Below are 27,198 nucleotides of genomic sequence, written 5' to 3'. Positions count from 1 at the left end.
CAATAAATGAATGATGGTAATAAGTGGTATTTAAAAAAAGGAAAAGTAGAGCAAAACAAGAGTGATCAGGAGAGCCAGGGTGGGGAGAAGATGGGACAGGTTTCCATATTACATAGGGTAGTCAGGGTAAACCTCAGAAGAAGGTTAAGATTTGAGCTAATATATGAAAAAGATTAAGTTTTTAACCAAACACATTTCTGGGAGAAGAATATTTTAGACAGAGGGAAAAGCAACTGAAAATATTCTAAGCTAGAAACATGCCTTGAGAGTTCAATGACAGTACAGGCAGCGTGGAGAATGTGGGTGCAGGAGAGTGTGCACATCACAGAGGTCAGGAAGGGGGCCACATCAGGGCTTGAGGGCCATTATAAGGACTTTGGCTTTCATTAACTGAAATGCACTGACTGTCAATACTAATGTTAGGTCCCGATATGATATTAATTGCAATTAGGGTTTCAATTTCCTAGAGAACCAAAAAAGTATCCTTGATTTCTGACCTTAACCCCAAACCAATTTTCTAACTTTGCCTCTTTATTCTTTTCCTTTCAGCATCTTTAATCTCTAATAATGAAAATATATGTACTTCATTCTAATATTGTTATAAGATTTCCCCAAACCAGCCACAAAGATGGTCTTTAAAAAGGAAAAGTAAATTGCTTCCACATGTTCATACCTGCCTTACCTTTGTCTATAAATACATGTAAATTAAGGATGGCAAGAAAAAATATTATAAACAAAAGACCTTATTTTAACCTACAAGATATTGCTATTGATAGTGTTTTTTGTTTTGTTTTTAGGTTAATCTATAACTGAGGAAATCACATTGAGTCTTCTTTTTTTATGTTACCAATGAGCGGATGTATCATTCTTATTTTCTAATTTATTACATGTGGGACTATAGATGGAAAACAATAAGACACACAAGCTTTTAAGAAATTGGGCTTAATCTTGCTAAATTAAAGTTAAGAGAATAAAAAAGGAAGAGAGATATAGAAAAGAAACATGGTATACAGATTATTTTCAAATCATAATGATTATCTTTAATAATCTAATTTTCAAATCATAATGATTATCTTTAATAATTTAATAATTTAGCTTTAATAAATTCAGATAAAATATTAAGGGCTTTCTCTACATAAATCTCAATGTTTACAAATTCCAAGAGAAAAAGATAGGTAACAATGGATAAAACAGGAATTTATTAAAATGTTTCTTTTCTTTAGATAAAATTACAACCTGAAACATAAATGTATCTATATAATTAAAACTCAAATATTCAGTTTACTATAGGCAGAGACTCTTTATTTGGAAAACTGTGTCTTTCTCTAGTTTATGTTGGGGAGCTACCTTTACTCCAGATATATGTCACTGTAGTTTCATGAACATTAGACACAATGCTTAAATAATGCTTTTAACAGCAGTTATTTTATGCCTACTATAGGGTAAAATATAATATGGGATAGTCAGAAAAAAGCAATCCCTTGATAATACAGTACTTTTCCTAACACAGTTTATATTCTAGTAAGGAAAATAGGGCTAAATGAAATAATGCATGCATAAGACTCATGTAACCAGAACAAAAACAGTGTAAAACATTTATATCCATATTAAAGGAATGGTGGAATTAATGCAATTGATTAGAATAAAATGGAATTAGGCACAACAAGCTCTAAAAAGAAGAGTTGTAAACCATGTTCAGAAAGAAACAGTAAACTTGACTTGCTAAAGTTCTGGCTTCTCCAAGGTTGGACTGGGATACTGACAGGGATGCAAATCAAATATCAAAATACTGAAGTATATATCCACTTTAAATCTGTTATGGAATGTAACTGCACGTGTATTTACACATACATACACATAATGCATACCTTTAGATTTCTAATTCTTTCATGGCCCACCATTTTTATTCACTTGAAAAAAAAGTAGAGAGAATGGTATAAATAGAAATAGTTGGGATTTTAAGGAAAATATGGCTACAGTTAACTGTGAATCTGATCTTTCTTTGGATGGGAAAATGGAAAAAAACTCTGAGTCAGAAACCTGATTTGAGTCATGTTCCCTAGTAACATGACTGCTGATTTTTCTCACATTGACAGACATTCTTTGCATTTTATTTTTTTCAGCTGGTTATTTCACCTTGGGTCCACCCGGAAGAATAGCAGGTAGTATCCCATATAATCATATGCTTTCATTAAGTTTCTTATGAAAAGCAAAGTAACTCATGCTGATCAAAGTGACAGGTGGAATCTAAAGAGCCTCACAGACTTATAGATAAAATCACATAAATAATAAATATATCCCCGTCATCTAAAAAATGATCAGGCATAAAAAGCAACGATTAGAACAGGTGGAAAAAGGTAGCACAGAAAGCCAGCCATGAAATTAACTGCAGAAGAAATGGAGAAAGAAGGAAGGCAGTAGAAAAAGACCCTTCCCTGTTGGGAAGCCAAGGATTTAGTGTAGAGTTGGGGGAAACTCTATCTAACTGCAACCCTGAATAAGGGTGAAGAGCACATACTAATTTACATATTTGATGCTTTCTTTAGAAAAGATGATATGAATTATTAATGAAATAAATTTAGTATATCTGGCCATGATAATTCAGAAGCTATATATCTTGAAATCTGATATGTGACCCTCAAGGACTACTACCAACTTGAAAGCATCTCTGACTAGTCTGGTCTGTTTCAGGCACACAGCCAAGACTTTTGTTCAACACTACTAAGCAAAAAAAAGCATAATTTTATGAAAACCCCATTATCACACCTGGCAGCAAATGGCAGATGATATGGCTTCAGACTAAGATTATTTCTCTTAAACTTTATGTGACAGATCACAGAACAATTTGTGATGGCAGCCAAGGTTGAAGGAGGGTGTAGTATAATAACCATGTTTGTAGCCATTCCTAGTGCTTCCCAATAACTTTTAATTTTTGTCATTTAAAATAAAAAAGAACAAAATTTTTAAATACAGTCTTTGTTGAATATTAGCTATTTATTCCATTTAAAAATTTAATATTAGTTCTTTAAAGCTTACTTGAGGTAAAGCTTTTGTTCTCATTTAGTTAATAATCATTAATGAAATTCTAATATAGAGAATTTTAGGCAGTAAAGCTGAAGCTGCCTCTACATTTCTATTAATTAATTCTGTAAAAAAAAGAGGATACTATCGTGTCTGGAATTGGTGGGTTCTTGGTCTCACTGACTTCAAGAATGAAGCCACGGACCTTGGCCGTGAGTGTTAAAGCTCTTAAGGTGGTGCGTCTGGAGTTGTTTGTTCCTCCCAGTGGGTTCCTAGTCTCATTGGCTTCAGGAGTGAAGCTGCAGACCTTCATGGTGAGTGTTATAGCTCATAATGGCAGTGTGGACTCAAAGAGTGAGCAGCAGCAAGATTTATTGCACAGAGCAAAAGAACAAAGCTTCCACAGTGTGGAAGGGGACCCGACTGGGTTGCCACTGCTGGCTGGGGCAGCCTGCTTTTATTCTCTTATCTGGCCCCACCCACTTCCTGCTGATTGGTCCACTTTACAGAGAACCGAGTGGTCTGTTTTGACAGGACGCTGATTGGTGCGTTTACAATCCCTGAGCTAGACACAAAGGTTCTCCACCTCCCCACTAGATTAGCTAGATACAGAGTGTCAACACAAAGGTTCTCCAAGTCCCCACCAGAGTAGCTAGATACAGAGTGTTGCCTGGTGCATTCAGAAACCCTGAGCTCGACACAGGGTGCTGATTGGTGTGTTTACAAACCTTGAGCTAGATACAGAGTGCCCATTGGTGTATTTACAATCCCTTAGCTAGACATAAAGGTTCTCCAAGTCCCCACCAGACTCAGGAGCCCAGCTGGCTTCACCCAGTGGATCTCGCACCGGGGCTGCAGGTGGAGCTGCCTGCCAGTCCTGCGCCGCTGCAACCACACTCCTCAGCCCTTGGGTGGTCGATGGGACTGGGCGCCATGGAGCAGGGGGCAGTGCTCGTCCCAGAGGCTCGGGCTACAGAGGAGCCCACGGAGGCTGGGGGGAGGCTCAGGCATGGCGGGCTGCAGGTCCCAAGCCCTGCCCTGCGGGAAGGCAGCTAAGGCCTGGCAAGAAATCAAGCGCAGCGCCAGTGGGCCGGCACTGCTGGGGGACCCACTACACCCTCCACAGCTGCTGGCCCAGGTGCTAAGCTCCTCATTGCCCAGAGCGGCAGGGCCTGCCAAGCCCACGCCCACCCGGAACTCCAGCTGGCGTGCAAGCACCGGGCGCAGCCCCGGTTCCACTCGCGCCTCTCCCTCCACACCTCCCTGCAAGCTGAGGGAGCCAGCTCCGGCCTCGGCCAGCCCAGGAAGGGGCTCCCACAGTGCAGCGGCAGGCTGAAGGGCTCCTCAAGTGCCGCCAAAGTGGGAGCCCAGGCAGAGGAGGCGCAGAGAGCAATAGAGGGCTGTGAGGGCTGCCAGCACGCTGTCGCTTCTCACTATAAGAAGTACAACTACAAAACACACATATTTAAAAGCTTTAATATTTCCTGAAGTTAAATCACATGAAAAGAAATTCTAATAAGTTCTTCCATTCATACCTTTCATTTTAAGCTACATAAATAAAACCAATCAAATTCTATCATTCATTTAACAAATATTTATTGAGTACTTATCACATACTAGATAACTTTTTAGAAACTAGGGATATGGCAGTGGAGGAAAAAGAAAACTCCCTGCTTTCATAGAACTTAACAGTATATGAATAGAGACAGAACATAAATAAATATCAAATACGTCAGATATTTATAAATGTATGAAAAGAGGAAAGTGGGCTGAGGGTAAAATTTTACATAGGTTGGTCAAAGAAGGCCTTATTGAGAAAGGGATATCTCAGGAAATGTTAAAGGAGGTGAGACAGCTAGTCATGTGGAAAACTGGGCAAAGGCAGGTATGGTGAGGATGTCAAGTAGACAGAAAGACAAGCTTTGACCTAGTTTGAATTAGAAAAATAGCAAACAGGCCACAACAAAGTGGGCAAGGGGGGAAACTAGGAGGAGATAACGTGAGAAAGGTAACAGGAAGCCAGAAGTCCCAGGGCCTTTTACGCTACTGCAAGAACTTGTTTTTATTCTGAATAAAATGATAAGATTTCCTGGGGTTTTGAGCAGAGAAATTACCTCAGAATCATCACAGCTTTTGTGTTGAGGACAGACTAAAGGGCAATAAAGGAGGAAGCAGTGAAACAGAATTTTCAGGCTAAAGGGCAATAAAGGAGGAAGCAGAATTTCATTAACAGTTAAAAAATTGTTACAATAATCCAGGGAAAAGAGGTTCAGATAAGAGAAGTAATGATACTGGCAATGAAAAAAGGTTAGATTCTGGATACATTCTGAAGTTAAAGCTACTAAGTTTTGCAGGTGGCCTGGGTACAAAGTGGTAATTCCAACATTTTTAGTCACAGGAAGAGGAAGAATGGGGTTGTCATTTACTGAGATGGGAAAGGCTGCAACAGGAGCAGGGCTGGGGGTGAGCGGGAGATTGAGAGTCCAAGTCTGGACATGTTACACATGCTATGTCTATTACAGATCTAAGTAGAAATGTCAAGTAGGAGTTTTACCACATGATTCTGAAGTTCAGAGAAGAGGTACAGGTTAGAGATAAAGATGTGGGAGTCACAAATATAAAGATGTATGACTTCATGAGATTACCAAGGAAGTGGAGATTAATAGCAAAAAGAAAAGTTTCAAGCTTCAAGCCCTGAAGCATTCTAATGTATACAGGTGGCAGAGAGTGGGGAAGATGAAAAGCAATAAGCTGAGGAAAACTATGAAGGAACAATCAGTGAAGTAGGAGGAAAGCAAGGGGAGTGTGCTATCCTGGAAGCAAAGAGAAGAAATTCTGTATGTTGGGCTTCAAATTTTTCCTTTACCTATATTCTTATTTTAAAGTATTTTCTTAACCTATATACTCAGATGTAGAATTACTAGGCCCAACTGATAAATTTGTTGAACAGGCCAGTACTAGGAAATGGATTTGTGCTACTCCACTAGAGATGCTAATTAATATCCAAGCTAATCAAGCAATACTTTCCGAATTCAGTAATTACATTGAATATCATGATATGCCCCTTAGATCCCCCACTGTTGTCCTGGGGGTTGCCTCAGCTACAGAGTCCTTTCACCACAGACCATGACCTATGCTCTTCCCTAGAGTGACCCACATCCAGTGACTAATTGATGCAGGAATATAAAGCCTTGACCATCTCAGCCCAACTGGTAACAACTCTGAAAAGCCACTGTAGCTTCAGAGTTCCCCACCAGATCAGGGAAAGCTGTCATTGTGCCTGCAGGCAGCTCAACTTCTCCCTCTACCTATTCCTGCTTCCTTTGTTATTTCTTCCACAGAGCTTAATCTCAAGGACACTTCTTACAAACCTCTTAAACACTAAACTTCATTTCCAAATGTGCCTCCCAGGTAACCTAATCTTGGGATAGTCTGAGAAAGCTGGTAATAAGATGGGGCTTTGGCACTGGTTAACTCACTGCCACAGTGGTAATGAGGACCCCATCACCGGTAGAAGATGGAGCACACGCCCGGTCCAAGGTAGCAGTCCAACTATTAAAACTCACCAGAGGTGAGTTTAGATGTTGGGAAGGGAACGTCTTAGCTAGAATGATATTTCAGATGTTTGAGAAATATGAGAGAAGTAGTAACTATAAGGACAATGGAAAAAAAAAACACAAAAAGCTCAGAGAAAGTAATTGCCAACAAGAAAGCCAGAGGGCCTCGTTTGTAGATACAAAGATGTTCTCAGCTTCTGTAGCTGCTGGGTAGAGAAAGCTTATGTCCAGAAACAGGGCTTAATCATCAGAATATTCAAGCTTCTCTGGAAGTACAACCCCTGATTCATAGGTGCTATCTACATTTAAAATCATTGTTGACACTTCTCAATCCCTGTTTCCTTACAATGAACTTAGGTTAACTCCTCAATTCCACATTAAAAAAAAAAGTTTTTCTGATTCTGGATTGACACAAAATATTCAAAATTCGCTCATATCTCATTTTTTCCCAAAAGCTTTTCATTGGTTCCCAATAATAAAAATTCCTTCTCCCCTTATTTCATCAGCACTTAAGTGCACCTAACTTGTTAGCAGCGTCTCTTTGTTAAAGTTGTCTTATTTAGATAGACTTTATACCAGACTGCATTTCCTTTCCTTTTATATAGCCTTGCAGTATTATCTATACAATCTCTTGATTAGTGTTGCTACTGAGGAAGTTGGATAATTTCGAAACCTTACAGGAGTGTTTCACAAGATAAGGCATTTTAAATATGAAAAACTATTAGAAATTAACTGTATTATGTGATCTCAAACAAACTGCAGAGTTTCTCAACTATTTCTATAAATAAGTATAGTTTAATGAAACAGGTCAAATAATTACAATAAATAAATCAAGCATGTGGTTCTAAAATGTAGGCCATACTAATTGGCCAATGTACCCAGCATTAAAACCTTGAGTAATGAGAGGTTCAATGCATTCTAAATGTTGTGCAAGCTGATGAAAGCACTTTCTGCTGTTGGATAGAACTTCTTAAAAATAAACATTATAATAAAAAGAAACCAGAAGTGCATCTCTAGTTACAGTTAATTCTAGTGATGACTTTATTTCTAAGAAAAACCAAGGCAACATATGTGTTTTTAAATAGTATGTGGTTTCTGTGGCTACACAGTAACCAAGGGATGACTGTCAGTGTTATAAAATTCTCTTAGAATATATTACTAAATTACGGTGGGAGTCTCTTTTCTGAAAAAAATGGAAAAATTTACAATAGCATCTGGCCCACAATCAAATGCTAACTTGAAAAGATACAGGTTGAGCATCCCTAATCCAAAAATCCAAAATGCTCCAAAATCTGAAACATTTTGAGCACTGATATGATGCCACAAGTTACCCTGAACACATTATTTTTTTCATTGCATTAATGGTATATTATGTTTTATACTGTTAAGGATTTATGCATGATAAGTGCAAAAATGATTGCTTATTGGTAGCATATAAAATTCAGCATCAGGGATAATGGTGATGCCAAACAACCATACATTGTCCGCATGGGTAGCTGAGACAGTGACATCTTTGCCTCTGATGGTTCGATGTACATAAACTTTGTTTTACACACAAAATTATTTAAACTTTTGTACCAACTCATCCTCAATCCCCACCTCTTTTTCTGCTTTTCCTTTGTGGCTGGTGGTTGACCATAAGAGAGTCAAATACCAGCCACAAAGATGACTGAAGATCAGATTTTATCATCAACCAGAAAGTATAGATTGTCAATAAACACAAAAAGGTTTGCAGGTAATTTAGTCACTGGTCACTGCCTCCTTTACCATAATCATGCATTTCAACAGCCACAGGTTCTAAAGATTCTTGTAAAAAAAAAAAAGTATATTCAGGGACAGCAACAGAAATAATCTTTTCTGGATAGACACATGATATTATCATTTGTCCATTAACAGTTATGAGGAAATAGGATATATGCATTTCTCATTCAAATTACTTCTAATTATTAAACCATATTGCATAAATCTTAGATTTTTTAATAGTCTGTTATGTTATTGTTACCGACTAAAATATAGGTAAAATAAAGATACATACTTGGAAGAAACTGCCTCCATGAATTCATCCAAAAAATCATCATATTCAGAACCTCTTACTCTTCTCTGCCGTAGTCCAATGTAGAGTGGATCTTTAAGTAACTCCTATTAAAAAAAGTTACCATAAAAATAGAAATAACTATAACCAAATCATTTATTGAGCCTCAGTTTCTTCATCTGTATAAAAGGGATAAAAATAGCAATAAAATCTTACCATACTGATTCAGAATTAACCTACAGGGTAATTACTTAATGTTACAAAGAATATACCTGTAGTATTTATACACCAAATAAGAAAAATAATTCCTGGTCAGAAGCAGTGGCTCATGCCTGTAATCCCAACACTTTGGGAGGCCGAGGCAGGCGGATCACGAGGTCAGGAGATCAAGACCATCCTGGGTAACACAGTGAAACCCTGTCACTACAAAAATACAAAAATTAGCTGGGTGTGGTGGTGTGCATCTGTAGTCCCAGCTATTTGGGAGCGTGAAGCAGAAGAATCACTTGAACCTGGGAGGTGGAGGTTGCAGTGAGCCGAGATTGTGCCACTGCACTCCAGCCTGGGTGACAGAAGGAGACTCTGTCACAATAAAAATAAATAAATAAATAAATAAATAAGAAAGAAAAATAATTCCTAAATGTTAAAAACATTCTAGATTATTCTGAGGAAAAGAAAAAAAAATTTCATTCGTGTTAATTAGAAAAGTCCAATTCAGACTTTACAGACAAAGGTAATCACACAGAGAAATAACATTTAGTTTTGAAATATTAGCTTAAGGAATGGAAAGATAGCAATTCCTTTCTTAATTTTCCACTTCCAAAAGCAAAATTATCAAACAACGGTTTTATTTTACCTTTACTATGATAGTTAACAGACTTTAAAATAAATTTTTTAGCCTTTACTAGTGTTTTCTTAAATTTTTTAACTTTACACAGTTTAAATGGTTTCTTAAACTGATATATGAGAATGTTGCCCTGTGTAAGTTTTGGAATATATAATATGTAATATCACTTTTATTAAATCAGTTTTGAAATAGAGATATAATTTAAATACAATATAACATACCCATTCATAACAAAAGCTCTCAGTAAACTAGAAGCAGAAAGGAACTTCCTTAACGCAATAAAGGACATCTGTGAAAAACCCACAGCTAATAGCATATTTAGCAGTGAAAGACTGAGTGCTCTTCACTTAAGATAGGGAACAAAACAAGAATATTTACCTTCATCACTTCTACTCTACACTGTACTGGAGACCCTAGCTATTACAATAAGGCAAGAAAAAGAAAGAAATATAGATTGAAAAAAAAAGAAGCAAAACTTTTTTTATTTGTACACATATGATTGTGTACATAGAAAATACTAAGAAATCTACCAAAAAAAAAAATCCCAGTAGAAAAAAATACATGAATTTAACACAATCACAGGTTATAAAGTAAATACACACAAATCAATTGTACCTCTATACACTTGCAATGGAGAGTTAAAAATGAAATAAAATATACAACTCCATTTATAATACCAGCCCAAAATGCAAAATTCATAGGGACATATTTAAGAAAATATGTGTAAGACCTGCACACTGGAAACTACAAAAAATTGCTGAAAGAAACTCAAAAAGACTTAAATTGGGAATAACTTGCAAAAAATAAAAATAAAAAAAAAAGACCAAAGTGACACCTTCAGTAATCTAGAATAGAGAAAACTGAAACAATGAATTTGTGAATCTGGCTAATGAGAGTTCCAGGCAGAATGCTGACTTGGCTTCTTGTGGCTATATAATAAAGTCTAAAACAGAGAAGAGCTAGAGAAGAAAATGTTCAGTTTGTGAGCAAAATTGAAGGAATATAGAGGACACAGGACTTGCTGGTAAAAGATGTGCATAGTAAAATAAGGTCTTCGAAGATCAAATTAAGTGTGTGGTTTTACTAACTTTTTAAGAAATCTCTGAATGATTTAAAGGGAAGACTAATAGACCACCTTGACTAGACAAAAGGAACTGGTCCTGCAGCACTCTGACATGCCAGCCAACATAGGAAGGAGTCCTATTTTGAAAGAATTGTGAATGGAGCCTCTGTCAAACTGAGTAGACTATAATCTGATACAGAGAAGACCTAAAGAGTTTTTAAGGTTATGGTACTATCTTGGATTATTAAGATAGAGACACTTCAAATGAAAATAATTATCTGGGTCCCCAATTTTCTGTAGTCAGGAAGCAGACTGAGAAAGTTATTCAGCTGCTAATGCAGATCATTTCTTACGAAAGAGGAAAGATATTTCAGAGGACAGAGCCAAGAACCCAGAAGGCAAAACCAAAAGCCCAAAAAAGAACAATGAACTACAGAACCACCCTAAGGAAACTGAATGGGCCCTATTCAAAGAATATTCCCTTCTCTTCCCCATGTAGGTGGCCTGGCAACATATGTCCAGTGAGATTTCAGAATTGCTATGTGCCATTTAGAGCCATATGATTCCTACTCCTCCAGCTATAAATGAGAATGTTGATGTTCTGTCCCTGCCTCACCACTGTATGTTTGATGCGTGGGAACACAGAAATGAGTTCCACCAAGGAGCAAAACCCAAGAAACCTCATTTGCATCTAGACCAGATTTAGATGACAATATCTTGAACTTTGGACCTGCTGCTATTAGTGGGATGAAACTTTTGAAATCCTAGGATGGTGATGAGCATATTTTGTATGTGGAATGTGACCAATTTCTGAAGAATGAGAACTGATGTGCAGAAAGGCCCAGCTGTGCCAGGCATCCTAGCCTTCCTAGCCATTCCAGTCCAAACTGCCAGCCCACAGAATCGTAAACATTAATAAAACAGTAATTGTTTTAAGCCACTGAGATGGTGATGTTAAGAAGGTTAAACCTTCAGATGTTAAGAATAATCCGAAGAGGAGTTTACTTACAACCAATAGAAATTATAGCCCAGTTCTTCACACTTGTTGTCCTGTTGTAATTAGTAATGACACCCTCTGTCATTGTGAAATTGTCTTGGTTTGGCCAATATATCTTACTTATAATGTATTGCATAAGAAGAGTTAAGGATTTCCAGCTAGCTGAAAGTTAACAAGTTATATCATATAAATGTATTTCAGATGAAATGTAAAATCTGAAACCAAGCTCTGCTGTAAAGTGCAGCTGTTCCTTAAGGCATAAAAACTTCAAACAATCTACTGGCAGGCTTCTGAGCAGCTGAAGTTGAAGTGCCAATGTGCTACTAATGGCTGCCAGAATTAAAATACTTTCTCCATGTCTAGAACATATTTAGACTTCTAAAATGTGAATTAGAAAAATAACACAATTGAGAAAAAAATGTTACATTTCCCCTTCTCTTTTCTCCCTCCTTTCCCATGTTAATAATTAAAGTATATACCATAAAGAAGTCTGACTACAATGTGGTCAATTACAAAGATTTATGAACAAGATAGAGATTTTGAAGTAAATCAGAAAGTTAAAAAATTATCGATTCCCAAGTAAGACGACCAAATAGGAACAGCTCCAGTCTGCAGCTCCCAGCAAGACCAATGCAGAAGGTGGGTGATTTCTGCATTTCCAATTGAGGTACCCGGTTCATCTCATTGGGACTGGTTAGACAGTGGGTACAGCCCACAGAGGGCAAGGAGAAGCAGGGTGGGGTGTCACCTCACCCAGGAAGTGCAGGGGGTTGGGGAACTCCCTCCCCTAGCCAAGGGAAGCTGTGAGGGACCCTGCCCTGAAGGACCATGCACTCTGGCCCAGATACAACACTTTTCCCACAGTCTTCACAACCCAGAGACCAGGAGATTCCCTTGGGTGCTTACACCACAAGGGCCCTGGGTTTCAAGCACCAAACTGGGCAGTCATTTGGACAGACACCGAGCTAGCTGCAGGAGTTTTTTTCCATACCCCAGTGGCACCTGGAATGCCAGTGAGACAGAACCGTTCACACCCCTGAAAAGGGGGCTGAAGCCAAGGAGCCAAGTGGTCTTGCTCAGCAGATTCCATCCCCATGGAGCCCAGTAAGCTAAGATCCACGGGCTTGAAATTCTTGCTGCCAGCACAGCAGTCTGACCTGGGACACTCGAGCTTGGTGTGGGGAGGGATGTCCATCATTACTGAGGCTTGAGTAGGCAGTTTTCCCCTCGCAGTGTAAATAAAGCCACTGGGAAGTTCGGACTGGGTGAAGCCCACCGCAGCACCAAAAAGCCACTGTAGCCAAACTGCCTCTCTAGATTCCTCCTCTCTGGGCAGGGCATCTCTGAAAGAAAGGCAGCAGCTCCAGTCAGGGGCTTATAGATAAAACTCCTATCTCCCTGGGACAGAACACCTGAGGCAAGGGGCAGCTGTGGGCACACCTTCAGCAGACTTAAACATTCCAGCCTGCTGGTTCTGAAGAGAGCAGCAGATCTCCCAGCACAGCATTCGAGCTCTGCTAAGAAACAGACTGCCTCCTCAAGTGGGTCCCTGACTCTTTTGCCTCCTGACGGAGAGACACCTCCCAGCAAGGGTCAACAGACACCTCATACAGGAGAGTTTCGGCTGGCATCTGACAGGTGCCCCTCTCGGGGGAAGCTTGCAGAGGAAGGAAGAGGCAGCAATCTTTGCTGTTCTGCAGCCTCTGCTGGTGACACTAAGGTAAACAGAGACTGGAGTGGACCTCCAGCAAACTCCAGCAGACCTGCAGAAGAGGGGACTGACTCTTAGAAGGAAAACTAACATACAGAAAGGAAGAGCATGAACATCAACAAAAAGGATGACCATGCAAAAACTCCACCCGAAGGTCACCAACAGAGAAGATTAAAGGTAGATAAATCCATGAAGATGAGCAAAAACCAGCACAAAAAGGCTGAAAATTCCAAAAACCAGAATACCTCTTCTCCTCCAAAGGATCACAACTCCTCACCAGCAAGGGAACAAAACTGGATGGAGAATGAGTTTGACTAACTGACAAAAGTAGGCTTCAGAAGGTGTGTAATAACAAACTTCTCCGAGCTAAAGGAGCATTTTCTAACTCAATGCAAGGAAGCTAAGAACCTTGATAAAAGGTTAGAGGAATTGCTAACTAGAATAAACAGTTTAGAGAAGAACATAAACAACCTGATGGACCTGAAAAACATAGCACAAGAACTTCATGAAGCATACACAAGTGTCAATAGCTGAATCAATCAAGTAGAAGAGAGGATATCTGAGATTGAAGATCAACTTAATGAAATAAAGCATGAAACAAGACTAGAGAAAAAAGAATGAAAAGGAATGAACAAAGCCTCCAAGAAATATGGGACTATGTGAAAAGACCAAACCGACGTTTGGTTGGTGTACCTGAAAGTGATGGGGAGAATGGATCCAAGTTGGAAAACACTCTTCAGGATATTATCCAAGAGAACTTCCCCAGCCTAGCAAGACAGGCCAACACTCAAATTCAGGAAATACAGAGAACACCACAAAGATACTCCTCGACAAAAGCAACCCCAAGATGCATAATCGTCAGATCCACCATGGTTGAAATGAAGAAAAAAAATTTAAAGGCAGTGAGAGAGAAGGGTTGGGTTATCCACAAAGGGAAGCCCATCAGACTAACAGTGGATCTCTCTGCAGAAATCCTGAAAGCCTGAAGAGAGTGGGAGCCAATATTCAACATTCTTGAAGAAAAGAATTTTCAACCCAGAATTTCATATCCAGCCAAGCTAAGCTTCATAAGTGAAGGAGAAATAAAATCCTTTACAGACAAGCAAATGCTGAGGGATTTTGTCACCACCAGGCCTGCCTTACAAGAGCTCCTGAAGGAAGCACTGAATATGGAAAGGAAAAACCGGTACAGGCACTGCAAAAACAAACCAAAATGTAAAGACCATTGACATTATGAGGAAACTGCATCAACTAATGGGCAAAATAACCAGCTAGCGTAATAATGACGGGAGCAAATTCAAACAACAATATTAACCTTAAATGTAAATGGGCTAAATGCCCCAATTAAAAGACACAGACAGGCAAACTGGATAAAGAGTCAATACCCATCAGTGTGCTGTATTCAGGAGACTTATCTCACATGCAAAGACACATATAGGCTCAAAATAAAGGGATGGAGGAAGATTTACCAAGCAAATGCAAAGCAAACAAAACAAAACAAAACAAAACAAAACCAGGGGTTGCAATTCTGGTCTCTGATAAAACAGACTTTAAACCAACAAAGATCAAAAGAGACAAATAAGGCTATTACATAATGGTAAAGGGATCAATTCAACAAGAAGAACTAACTATCCTAAATACACATGCACCAATACAGGAGCACCCAGGTTCAAAAAGCAAGTTCATAGAGACCTACAAAGAGACCTAGACTCCCACAAAATAATAGTGGAAGACTTTAACACCCCACTGTCAATATTAGATCAACAAGACAGAAAATTAACATGGATATTCAGGACTTGAACTCAGCTCTGGACCAAGCAGACCTAATAGACATCTACAGAACTCTTCACCCCAAATCAACAGAATATACATTCTTCTTAGCACCACACAGCACTTATTCTAAAATTGACCCCACAGTTAGACGGAAAACACTCTTCAGCACATGCAAAAGAAAGGAAATCATAACAAGCACTCTCTCAGACCACAGTGCAATCAAATTAGAACTCAGGATTAATAAACTCACTCAAAACCGCACAACTACATGGAAACTGAACAACCTGCTCCTGAACGACTACTGGGTAAGTAATGAAATTAAGGCAGAAATAAGCAAGTTCTTTGAAACCAATGAGAACAAAGACACAATGTACCAGAATCTCTGGGACACAGATAAAGCAGTATTTAGGGGGAAATTCATAGCACTAAATGCCCACAGGAGAAAGGGGGAAAGATCTAAAATCAACACCCTAACATCACAATTAAAAGACCTAGAGAAGCAAGAGCAAACAAATTCAAAAGCTAGCAGAAGATGAGAAATAACTAAGATCAGAGCAGAATTGAAGGAGATAAAGACATGAAAAACCCTTAAAAAAATAAATGAATCCAGGAGCTGGTTTTTTGAAAAGATTAACAAAATAGATAGACTGCTAGCCAGACTAATAAAGAAGAAAAGAGAGAATCAAATAGAAACAATAAAAAAATGATGAAGGGGAGATCACCACTGATCCCACAGAAATACAAACTACCATCAGAGAATACTACAAACACCTCTACAAATAAACTAGCAAATAAACTAGAATATCTAGAAGAAATGAATAAATTCCTGGACACATACACCCTCCCAAGACTAAACTAGGAAGAAGTCGAATCCCCGAATAGACCAATAACAAGTTCTAAAACTGTGGTAGTAATTAATAGCCTACTAACCAGAAAAAAAAAAAAAAAAGCCCAAGATCAGACGGATTCACAGCCAAATTCTACCAGAGGTACAAGGAAGAGCTGGTACCAATCCTTCTGAAACAATTCCAAACAATAGAAAAAGAAGGGCTCCTCTCTAACTCATTTTATCAGATCAGCATCATCCTGATACCAAAACCTGACACAACAAAACCTGACACAACAAAACAAGAAAATTTCAGGCCAATATCCCTGATGAACATTGACGCAAAAATCCTCAATAAAATACTTGCAAACCGAATCCAATAGCACATCAAAAAGCTTATCCACCATGATCAAGTCAGCTTCATCCCTGAGATGCAAGGCTGGTTCAACATATGAGAATCAATAAATGTAATCCATCACATAAACAGAACCAATAACAAAAACCACGATTATCTCAATAGATGCAGAAAAAGCCTTCGATAAAATTCAACACCACTTCATGCTAAAAACACTCAATAAACTAGGTATTGATGAAACATATCTCAAAATAATAAGAGCTATTTATGCCAAACCCACAGCCAATATCATACTGAATGGACAAAAGCTGGAAGCATTCCCTTTCAAAACTGGCACAAGACAAGGATGCCCTCTCTCACCACTCCTATTCAACATAGTATTGGAAGGTCTGCCCAGGGCAATCAGGCAAGAGAAAGAAATAAAGCGTATTCCAATAGGAAAAGAGGAAGTCAAATTGTCTCTCTTTGTGATTGTATATTTAGAAAACCCCATTGTCTCAGCACAAAAACTCCTTAAGCTGATAGGCAACTTCAGCAAAATCTCAGGATACAAAATCAATATACAAAAATCACAAGCATTCCTATATACCAATAATAAGCAAATAGAGAGCCAAATCATGAGTGAACTCCCATTCGCAATTGCTACTAAGAGAATAAAGTACCTAGGAATACAGGTAACAAGGGATGTGAAGGACCTTTTCAAGAAAAACTACAAACCACTGCTCGAGGAAATAAGAGAGGACACAAACAAATGGAAAAACCTTCCATGCTCATGGATAGGAAGAATCAGTATCGTGAAAATCACCACAGTGCCCAAAGTAATTTATAGATTCAATGTTATTCCCATCAAACTACCATTGACCTCCTTCACAGAATTAGAAAAAACTACCTTAAATTTCATATGGAACCAAAAAAGAGCCCATATAGCCCAGACAATCCTAAGCAAAAAAAAAAAAAAAAAAGCAAAGCAAACCAAAAAAAAAAAAAAAAACAAAGCTGGAGGCATCGTGCTACCTGACTTCAAACTATACTACAAGACTACAGTAACCTAAACAGCATGGTATTGGTACCAAAACAGATATATAGACCAATGGAACAGAACAGAGGCCTCAGAAATAACTCCACATGTCCACAACTACATGATCTTTCACAAACCTGACAGAAACAAGCAATGGGGAAAGGATTCACTATTTAATAAATGGTGTTGGGAAAACTGGCTAGCCATATGCAGAAAACTGAAACTGGACCCCTTTCCTTACAACTTATACAAAAATTAACTCAATATGGATTAAAGATTTAAACATAAGACCTAAAACCATAAAAACCCTAGAAGAAAACCTTGGGAATACCATTCAGGCCATAGGCATGGGCAAATATTTCATGACTAAAACACCAAAAGCAATGGCAACAAAAGCAAAATTGACAAATGGGATCTAATTAAAGAACTTCTGCACAGCAAAGGAAACTATCATCTGAGTGAACAGGCAACCTACAGAATGGGAGAAATTTTTGCAATCTATCCATCTGACAAAGGGCTAATATCCAGAATCTACATGGAACTTAAATTTACAAGAAAAAAAACAAAACACTCCATCAGAAAGTGGGCAAAGGATATGAACAGACATTTTCAAAAGAAGGCATGTATGTGGCCAAAAAACATGAAAAAAAGCTCATCATTACTGGTCATTAGAGAAATGCCAATCAGAACCACAATGAGATATCGTCTCACACCAGTTAGAATGGCAATTGTTAAAAAGTCAGGAAACAACAGATGCTGGAGAGGATATGGAGAAATAGAAACGCTTTTACACTGTTGGTGGGGGTGTAAATTAGTTCAACCACTGTGGAAGACAGTGTGGCGACTCCTCAAGGATCTAGAAATAGAAAAATCATTTGACCCAGCAATCCCATTACTGGGTATATACCCAAAGGATTAGAAATCATTCTATGATAAAGACACATGCACACGTATGTTTATTGCAGCACTGTTCACAATAGCAAAGATTTGGAACCAATCCAAATGCCCATCAATGTTAGACTGGATAAAGAAAGTGTGGCACATATGCACCATGGAATACTATGTAGCCATAAAAAAGAATGAGTTCATGTCCTTTCCAGGGACATGGATGAAGCTGGAAACCATCATTCTCAGCAAACTAACACAGGAACAGAAAACCAAACACTGCATGTTCCTACTCATAAGTGGGAGTTGAACAATGAGAACACATGGACACAGGGAGGGGAACATCACACAGCAGGGCCTGTCAGGGGGTGGGAGGCAAGGGGAGGGATAGCATTAGGAAATACATAATGTGGATGATGGGTTGATGGGTGCAGCAAACCACCATGACACATGTATACCTATGTAACAAAGCTGCATGTTCTGCACATGTATCCCAGAACTTAAAGTATATAAAAAAAATTCTTCCAATCATAATAATGTCCCTGTCAAAAATTAGTATTTTTAATTTCATAATTTTAATTCAGATAATTAAGGCTTGAATAATTAATGCATTCTCAGAGATTTGGCTGACAAAAAAATAGTATCTACAATAAGCAATTTAACAACATTATTCCATTTTGATAATGTTTCCACAGACAAAGTAGACTGGCACAGAAGTGATATTAATTTACTGGATTAAAAACTTCTTATGGTCAGAAGCAAACACTCAATAGATCACTGTTAGAGAATAAACACTTGGTATTAAGGAAGCGCTTAAAAAAGGGTGGAACTTCTTTAGTATTAGGTGTTACGCTAAATGCATGTGGTGCCACAGAAGACTTATGAAAATTTACAAGCCTGAGAAAAGGAAAAAGATTGGGGAAAAAGTAAGGAGCAAGACATATGGAAATATAAGAGAGCTCAAAAAAGGAGATAAGGAGGGTATATGTTGGTAATTATACTAATTATCTTACTATTAACATTATCTCAATTCTGGGCCCTTCCGAATTTATAACTGAAGCATCCATTTATTTGAAGCTAATAGTAATCACTATCAAATCTCACCTTGTTTTTGTCTCCAACATTTCTATCTTTACAATCTGACATGTCTGAGAATTTAAAAATATTGTCTTAATATTAGAAGTATTTTTGTCATCACAAAAGCAGTATTTGTTTATCAGAAATGTTTGAGAGCACTGAAAAGTTAAATGAAAACCAAAGAATACCAATAATCTTTACCCGTTCAGAACTACCCAACATTAGCACCTTGATGTATATTCTTCCAGGTCCTTTTCTTCGTATCGATGTATACATAAGATTATCTGTCCAAATTTGGGATGATAACATAGAGTATATTTTAACCTCTTTTCACAAAGGAATATATGATGAAAGTTTTTGTGTCAATAGACCAACATCTGTATGGGTACTCTGCTCTCCTAGAATGTATGAACAAATTAACAGCACCTCATCACACCTCCAGTGGTATATAATAAGTATGTCTATTTTGTTGCAGTCTCAAATAAGCTATCTTTTCATATCATGCCTATATCATGAAACATACATATAAATATATAATAAGTTACAATAAATTCATATCTATACCTGCTATATGTGTGTCTCTGTGTGGCACGTAGGCACAAAACTGTTCTCAAGTAGCATTCATTTATATTTCTTTCATATTACTGTTGTGCATTTTTTCATAAGTTTGTTGACCATTTTTATTTCTTCATTTGTAAATTATCTGTGTCCATATGTCCTTAGGCAATTTGTATACTGGATATTTGACGTTTTCTTACTTACTTTAAAGTGTTCTCTTTTTTTATGTCTTCTTTTAAAATTATTTTTTAGAGACAAGCTCTCATTCTGTTGTCTATCCTGGAGTGCAGTGGCATAATCATAAACAGCTCACTGTAGCCTCGAACTCCCAGACTCAAGGAATCCTCCCACCTTGGCCTCCCAAGTAACTAGGACTACAGGCACCACACCTGGCTAATTTTATTTTAATTTTTGCAGAGACAAGGTCTTGCTTATGTTGCCCAGGCTGGTCTTGAACTCCTGGGCTCAAGTGATCCTCCCACCTCAGCCTCCCAAAGTGTTGGGATTACAGGTGTGAGTCACTGAGCCTAGTCTAACATTCTCTTACTGACATGAAAGTATTCTTTAAATATTAAGAACATTATGCACCTTTGTCTTCTATACTAATGTAACTATTCCTCATTTTAGCATTTATTTTTAAACTCTATAATCTACAGAAAATTATTTTCTTTGTTACCGTTTCTCATTTTTTGTTATGGATTCTATAAAGAAATAATATATAACTTTTGCTGTTTTGTTGGCTCATGTCATCAATAAGAATAAGCAAAGTAACCATCACATTCAGGAAAGAGTCTAAAACCAGTACCACTAAAATGTCAGCATGCATATGAGCTGGCATGATTGTTAAAAAGTGCTGGAAATAAAAATGATTAAAATTTAGTTGTGATTCAGTATGTCTGGAGCAGGGTGCAAAATTCTGCCTTCTTAACACATGCCCCTGATAATTCTGAAGTGGTGAGAACTTGTATTATTATTTCAAACTTGTATTATTAAGTTAAAATAAAACCATTCTACTTCCTACTAGGTTTCTGTCTCATTTAAATAAATTTTCTATTTTGTTCCATATAACCAGTATTTCTAAAATTCACCTCAAAATTTCAAGGAGTTCCTGCTAGTTATAGTGTGTATAAAATCAAACTAAAGAAAGACCCCATTCTCTTTCCCAAGGCACTAGTGTAGTGTCTCAGGAAATAGATAAATAAATTTTTGATAAAATCTATTATGATCATCTAATTTAGAGAGGGTGGGGCAAAATGAGACCACAAAGAGCAAGCAAACGAAACTCCAAGCCAAAATCCTGGGAGTTGAGAATTTTCTTCTCTCCCCTGGCTTTACTAATGATGACTGGTATTCATTCCAATACAGGATCACTTGTCTGAAGTGGCAAGGGTACACTGTACACATCAGAGGCCAGACTAAACCTAAAACTAGACACAGAAAAGCTGAGACCTGGAGCAATGGTTTAATAAGCAAAGAATAACTATGCAGAAACGACATTCTCCTACTCATTCTGCCCGTGACCTCTTGAGGACTGACCATGTGCTATGAGTTGAATGGTGTTGCCCCCAAATTTGTATGTTGAATCCCTAATCCCAGTACCTCAGAATGTGACACATTTGGAGACAGAGTATTTAAAGAAGTAATTAAGTTCAATGAGGTCATTCTTGTGGGCCCTAATCCAATATGACTGGTCCTTTTAAGAAGAGGAAATTGGCTGGGTGCGGTGGCTCACGTGTGTAATCCCAGCACTTTGGGAGGCTGAGGCGGGTGGATCATGAGGTCCGGAGTTTAAGACCAGCCTGGCCAAGATGGTGAAACCCCATCTCTACTACAAACACAAAAATTAGTCAAGTGTGGTGGTGGGTGCCTGTAATCCCAGCTACTCAGGAGCTGAGGGACAGAATTGCTTGAACCCGGGAGGTGGAGGTTGCAGTGAGCTGAGATCATGCCACTGCACTCCAGCCTGGGCGACAGAGCGAGACTCCATCTCAAAAAAAAAAAAAAAAAAAAAAGAGGAAATTAGGATACAGACATACACAGAAGAAAAACTGTATGAAGACACCAGAGGAAGATGGACATCTATAAGTCAAGGACACAAACCACAGAAGAAACCAACCCTACCAATACATTGTTCTTGGACTTCCAGCCCCCAGAACTGTGAGAAAATAAATTTCTGTCGGTTAAGCCACCTAGTCTATGGCACTTTGGTACAATAACCCTAAAAAAACGAATATCCCATATAACACATGAAAAGGTTCTTTAAGACATAACACTGTCCAAACGAGCATGAAGGGAACACAAGGAACATCTACTCAAATTATTTTTAGTCAAATAGCAAGCCTCAATATTAGTCGTATACAAGAAAAATAGACATATAATCAACACAATTTCTACGAAAAGATTTGGCAACAGCAAAAAAAAGAAGGAATTAAACATGATATGCTCTAAAGAAAATTTACTTCAGGTAACAAGTAAACTTTATACAGCAACTGCTTCACAATTAAAGAAAATGTGGACTGTGAAATAATAGATGAAAGATGAGATGAAAATATAAACACAAACACCCTACCTAATTTAATACTTAGTATTATTAACTTAAAGAATAAGAGTATTTTCCACCTTAACAAAATCAAAATGGCCATTATTTTAAAGTCAAAAAAACAATAGATGTTGGGACCATGTGGTGAAAAGGGAAAACTTGTACGTTGTTATTGGGAATGTAAATTAGTACATCATCTATGGAAAACAATATGGCGATTTCTCAAAGAACAAAAAGTAGATCTACTATTCAATCCAGCAATCCCACTACTGGGTATCTACCCAAAGGAAAAGAAGCCATTATATCAAAAAGACCGCTGCACATGTATGTTTATGACAGCACAATCCACAATTGTGAAGATATGAAATCAACCTCAAGTGCCCAACAACCAATGAGTGGATAAAGAAAATGTTCACATATATATCATAGTATACCACTCAGCCATACGAAAGGATAAAACAATGTCCTTTGCAGCAACTTGGATGAAACTGGAGGCTATTAACCTAAATGAAATAACTTAGGAATGGAAGACCAAATACTGCATATTTTCACTTATAAGAGGGAGCTAAGCTATGGGTACATAGGAGTATACAAAGCAGTATAATGGACACTGGAGACTCAGATGGGAAGAGGGTAGGAGGTAGGTAAAGGATAAAAAAATTACCTATTGGGTACAATGTTTTTCAGGTGATGGGTACACTAAAAGCTCAGAGTTCACCATTATATAATTCATCCATGTAACCAAAAACCACTTGTACCCTTACGGCTATTAAAATAAAAAATTAAAATTAAAAAATAAGAATATTTTTTAGCCAAGTACTTCTGTGTACTTCTGTTTTGGTGTCTTAGCTCCTTAAATTTCCTTTAGTTGAAAGCTGCAGAAGCTTAAAAGCAGTCAGGCAAGTGTATCTTTATGGCAAGTGAGGACTGTCATATTAACTGGCAGCTAACTCTGTTTCTATTTTCATTACTATCCAGTACATGTAGGTATGATAAAAGAGGAAAACATTTATAATCTGTATTAAAACGGGATTTACTTTTATTAAAATTTGCTAGGTGGTTCTGGATAAGAAACTAAGTGATATTATCAAGCAGTTTCTATATTTTTATTATGAAGTGTAAAATTATGCAGAGATTCAAAAAAGCAATTAAGATTAAAAATTAGTACTACAGGAACATTTTGACTAAAATCAGTTTTCCATATGTGAAACTGCCACTACATAAAAACACCATTACATTTTAAACGAACTCATAGACTCAGTCCTAATTAAGTTTTCCTTCCTGTCTTCTCAGTAAAGCAGCAGTGAAAGAATAAATACAAAAAAAACAAAATGTCAGAATGAATAAAATAAGAACATTATGAGTGGCAACTCAGTTGATTCCAAATATTTTTCTATTCTTCACACACATCATGAGTTAAAGACCATAAAAATTTAGATTAGGATGTTTTACAGGTTACAATATTACTAACATATTTTGAACAAGAGCTCAAACAGAGAAAGTAATATGTTGGAGCATTTCTATCTATTTTAAGCAACAAAAGTTAATCAAGAATCTTAAACAACTTCTATTTTTATCCTGAAAAGTACTGTATTGCTAATACAATTGATATGTGTAGCCTAAAAGTCAATAAAATTAAGGGCAAATTGAGTCAAAGATGAAAACATATTTTGCTTAATAAATGCAACACACCTCGATCAGTTTTTGGAAAAAAAATACTTGCCCCAAAATTAATTATTCTGATTAACCAAATAATATGTAACTATTTCTTTGCTTAGAAATGTCAAATACTATATAACATTAGCAGAATGGCAGAACAGAATATTGTTGCTACTGTGAATTAGTTAGTTTTTAACTGGTTATTACAAGTCCATAGAAAAACTATTAAGTTTTGAATATTTGTTTTATAAGCAGCCACTTTACTGAATGCTATAATTTGACCACAGTATTTTTTAGCTGGTTTTCTTGGGTTTCAGTAATAGATAAACATATTACCTATAAATAATGATAATTTTGTCTTTTCCTATCAGTTATATCTCCTTTGTTTTATTGTCTTATTACAGAGGCTAGAATTTTCTGAATAATAAAACAGAAAACAGCAGTGATAACGGGTGTCCTGTCTTTTAAAATAATGCCTCTAATATATCACCATTAATTATGATGTAGCTAATGGTTTGAATAGATTTCAAACATTATTTCAACATTAAAATATTCTGCAAGATTTTACTTGCCAATATTTTATAAAGAACTTTTGCTTCTACATCTATGTTCACATGAGGTAACATTTACCAAGTGCTTACAAAATGCCAATCACAATTTTAAGCATTCTAAATGTATTAAACCATGACAGCTCTATGAGGTAAGTACTCACTTTACATGAGCAAAACACAGAAACACCACTAGTAAGTGGTGAAACTGGGAGCATGGGTAAATATGAGACTAATTAGCAATTTCTTGTTATGTGCTATTTTCTTTTTACCAGGTTTGGATATCAAGGTTATGCTCTTTTTAAAAACTGAAATGTTAAGCTGTCAATTTTAATATGCTCTGGGACAGTTTATATAGCATAGGAACTATATTTCCTTAACAGCTTGATCAAATCCTTAATCTTATCTGAGCTTAAAACTTAATTCTGCTTAATTAACAACAAAATTTACATCTATTTTCCTTTTTGTCTGTTTGCCTCCTATATTTGGACTCTCGTGACAGCTGACAAGCATTCAACTTTGAATAAGGGCCTAATCCTTTTATCTAGTAGCTTAGCGACCATAACTGAGAGTCACCGGGTGAAGGCTGGCCATGCCAGAAAGACTAACCATGTGATCTGGGGTAGGGCCTTTGCGTCATACAGTATCGGTCAACCTGGAGACTGAGTTCAACCACCTGGGCAATCAATCAATCAATCAATCATGACTAGGTAATGGAGCCCCAATAAAACTCTGAACAGTGGGACATATGTTGATATTTCATATCCATACTGGGAGGATGACATGTCCTGATTTTATAGGAAAATGGACACTTCACATTTGGGACTCTTCTAGACTCTCCCCTGTGCATCTCTTCTTTTGTGAGATTTTAATGTGTATCTTTCGCCCATAATACACTGTAACTGTGAGTACAATAGCTTTCAGTGAGTTTTTTGAGTCTTAGCAAATTATCAAGCCTGAAGTTGGTTTTAGGAAGCTCTTCAACTTGCAGTTGATGTCAGAAATGAGGACAGTGTTGAAGAGTACGTATACCTGTAAATTTTGTAGTTTAACTCTGGGTACAGCTAAACTACCTTTTATAAAGGGAACAAATAATTTACTCTCCTTTTAGAACAAGAACTCTAGTTGATCATTTACTAGTATACATTTTTACAATGAAATTCCCAAAATATGATTTATTTAAAAAGACAAGATATAAGAAGATAACAGTAATGCAGAGTTTAAGACTAAGAATGAGGCAGGAGAATAGGGTCTGGAGGAAGGGAATCTAGGGCCGTTTTGCACTGACTTCCTAGAACAAAATTGAACGGAAAACCCTAACTTTCTACACCTAAGTAACAAAATGACCAGAGGCTACTCCCTTTGCAAACCCCTACCTTTTCTGCTGGCAGATGAGAAATTGGAAGTACCTCTGAATGGTTGGTTTTTGCAACCAATCAGGCGTTTGCATAGGAGTGTAACTTTGTAACTTCACATCAGCCTCTGATTGTTTGTTGTCCCCAACCAATCACACTGACTGTGGGCCAAGTCTTCGTTTGCATAGAAGGGTAGCCTCGGATTGGTTGCTTTCCACAACCAATCAGATGTTTGCTAGGAGTGTGACCTTTGTAACTTCACTTCAGCCTCTGATTGGTTGCTTTCTGCAACCAATCAGACTGATAGCAGGCCACCACTTCATTTAAATGGGGTGAACACCAATTGGCCAATGGCCAATACCTCCGGGGGGTATTCGGACCTGAGAAGATTCTGTATCCAGGTCCTTGAGCAGCTGCTCAGGCCTGCTCCCACCCTGTGGAGTGTGCTTTCATTTTCATTAAATCTCTGCTTTTCTTGCTTTATTCTTTCTTTGCGTTGTGTGTTTTGTCCAATTCTTTGTTCACCGGTAACAAGAGTATATAATAATTATCAGAGAATTGGTTTGCTAAATGCCGTCAAAAGGCTTTACCAAAGAAAGCAATTAATACATACTGCAACTAGTTCCACGTGTATCTCCTCTTCTAGATTCAGAGCATCCTGCTGGCAAAATCTAGTTTCTTACTCCGATATTATCTAGGATTTGCTTAGGCTTTGATGGATAGCAGATATTCAATACTTTTTAAAAATTTGTTTATTTGATACATAAATTCGTATATTTTTATGGGGTACATGTGATACTTGGTTACATGCATGGAACGTGTAATGATCAAGTCAGGGTATTTAGGGTGTCCATCATCTTGGGTATTATTTCTTTTCTTTTCTTTTTTTTTTTTGAGACATAGTTTTGCTGTTGTTGCCCAGGCTGGAGTGCAATGTCATGATCTCAGCTCACTGCAACCTCCGCCCCCCGGTTCAAGTGATTCTCCTGCCTCAGCCTCCCAAGTAGCTGGGATTACAGGCATGCGCCACCATGCCCAACTAATTTTGTATTTTTAGTAGAGACGGGTTTTCTCTATGTTACTCAGGCTGGTCTCAAACTCCCAACCTCAGGTGATCTGCCCACCTTGGCCTCCCAAAGTTCTGGGATTACAGGCGTGAGCCACCACCCCCGGCCACCTTGCATATCATTTCTATGTGTTGGTAGCATTTCAAGTCTTCTCTTCTAGCTATTTTGAAATATACAATACAATGTTGGTAACTGTAGTCACCCTACTCTGCTATCAAACATTAGAACTTATTCCTTCAATTGACATATTTGTACCCATTAACCAACCTCTCTTCATCCTCCCACCCCCTACCCGGACATACACACACCC

General features: G+C 37.6%; 1 protein-coding gene across 1 annotated transcript in view; it reads right to left on the bottom strand.

Annotated features, from left to right (window-relative positions):
- ME1 (malic enzyme 1) overlaps positions 1-27,198 on the bottom strand; it is a 217,811-nt gene that overhangs the window by 95,429 nt on the left and 95,184 nt on the right. Inside the window, exon 6 of the mRNA XM_003258282.3 lies at positions 8,614-8,717. Within this exon, the coding sequence (XP_003258330.1) occupies positions 8,614-8,717 (104 nt within the window). The remainder of the gene's footprint in view (positions 1-8,613; positions 8,718-27,198) is intronic.

The sequence above is a fragment of the Nomascus leucogenys genome, chromosome 18, assembly GCF_006542625.1.
Source record: "Nomascus leucogenys isolate Asia chromosome 18, Asia_NLE_v1, whole genome shotgun sequence".
NCBI classification, from domain to species: domain Eukaryota; kingdom Metazoa; phylum Chordata; class Mammalia; order Primates; family Hylobatidae; genus Nomascus; species Nomascus leucogenys.
This window is presented reverse-complemented; position numbering and strand designations above follow the sequence as displayed.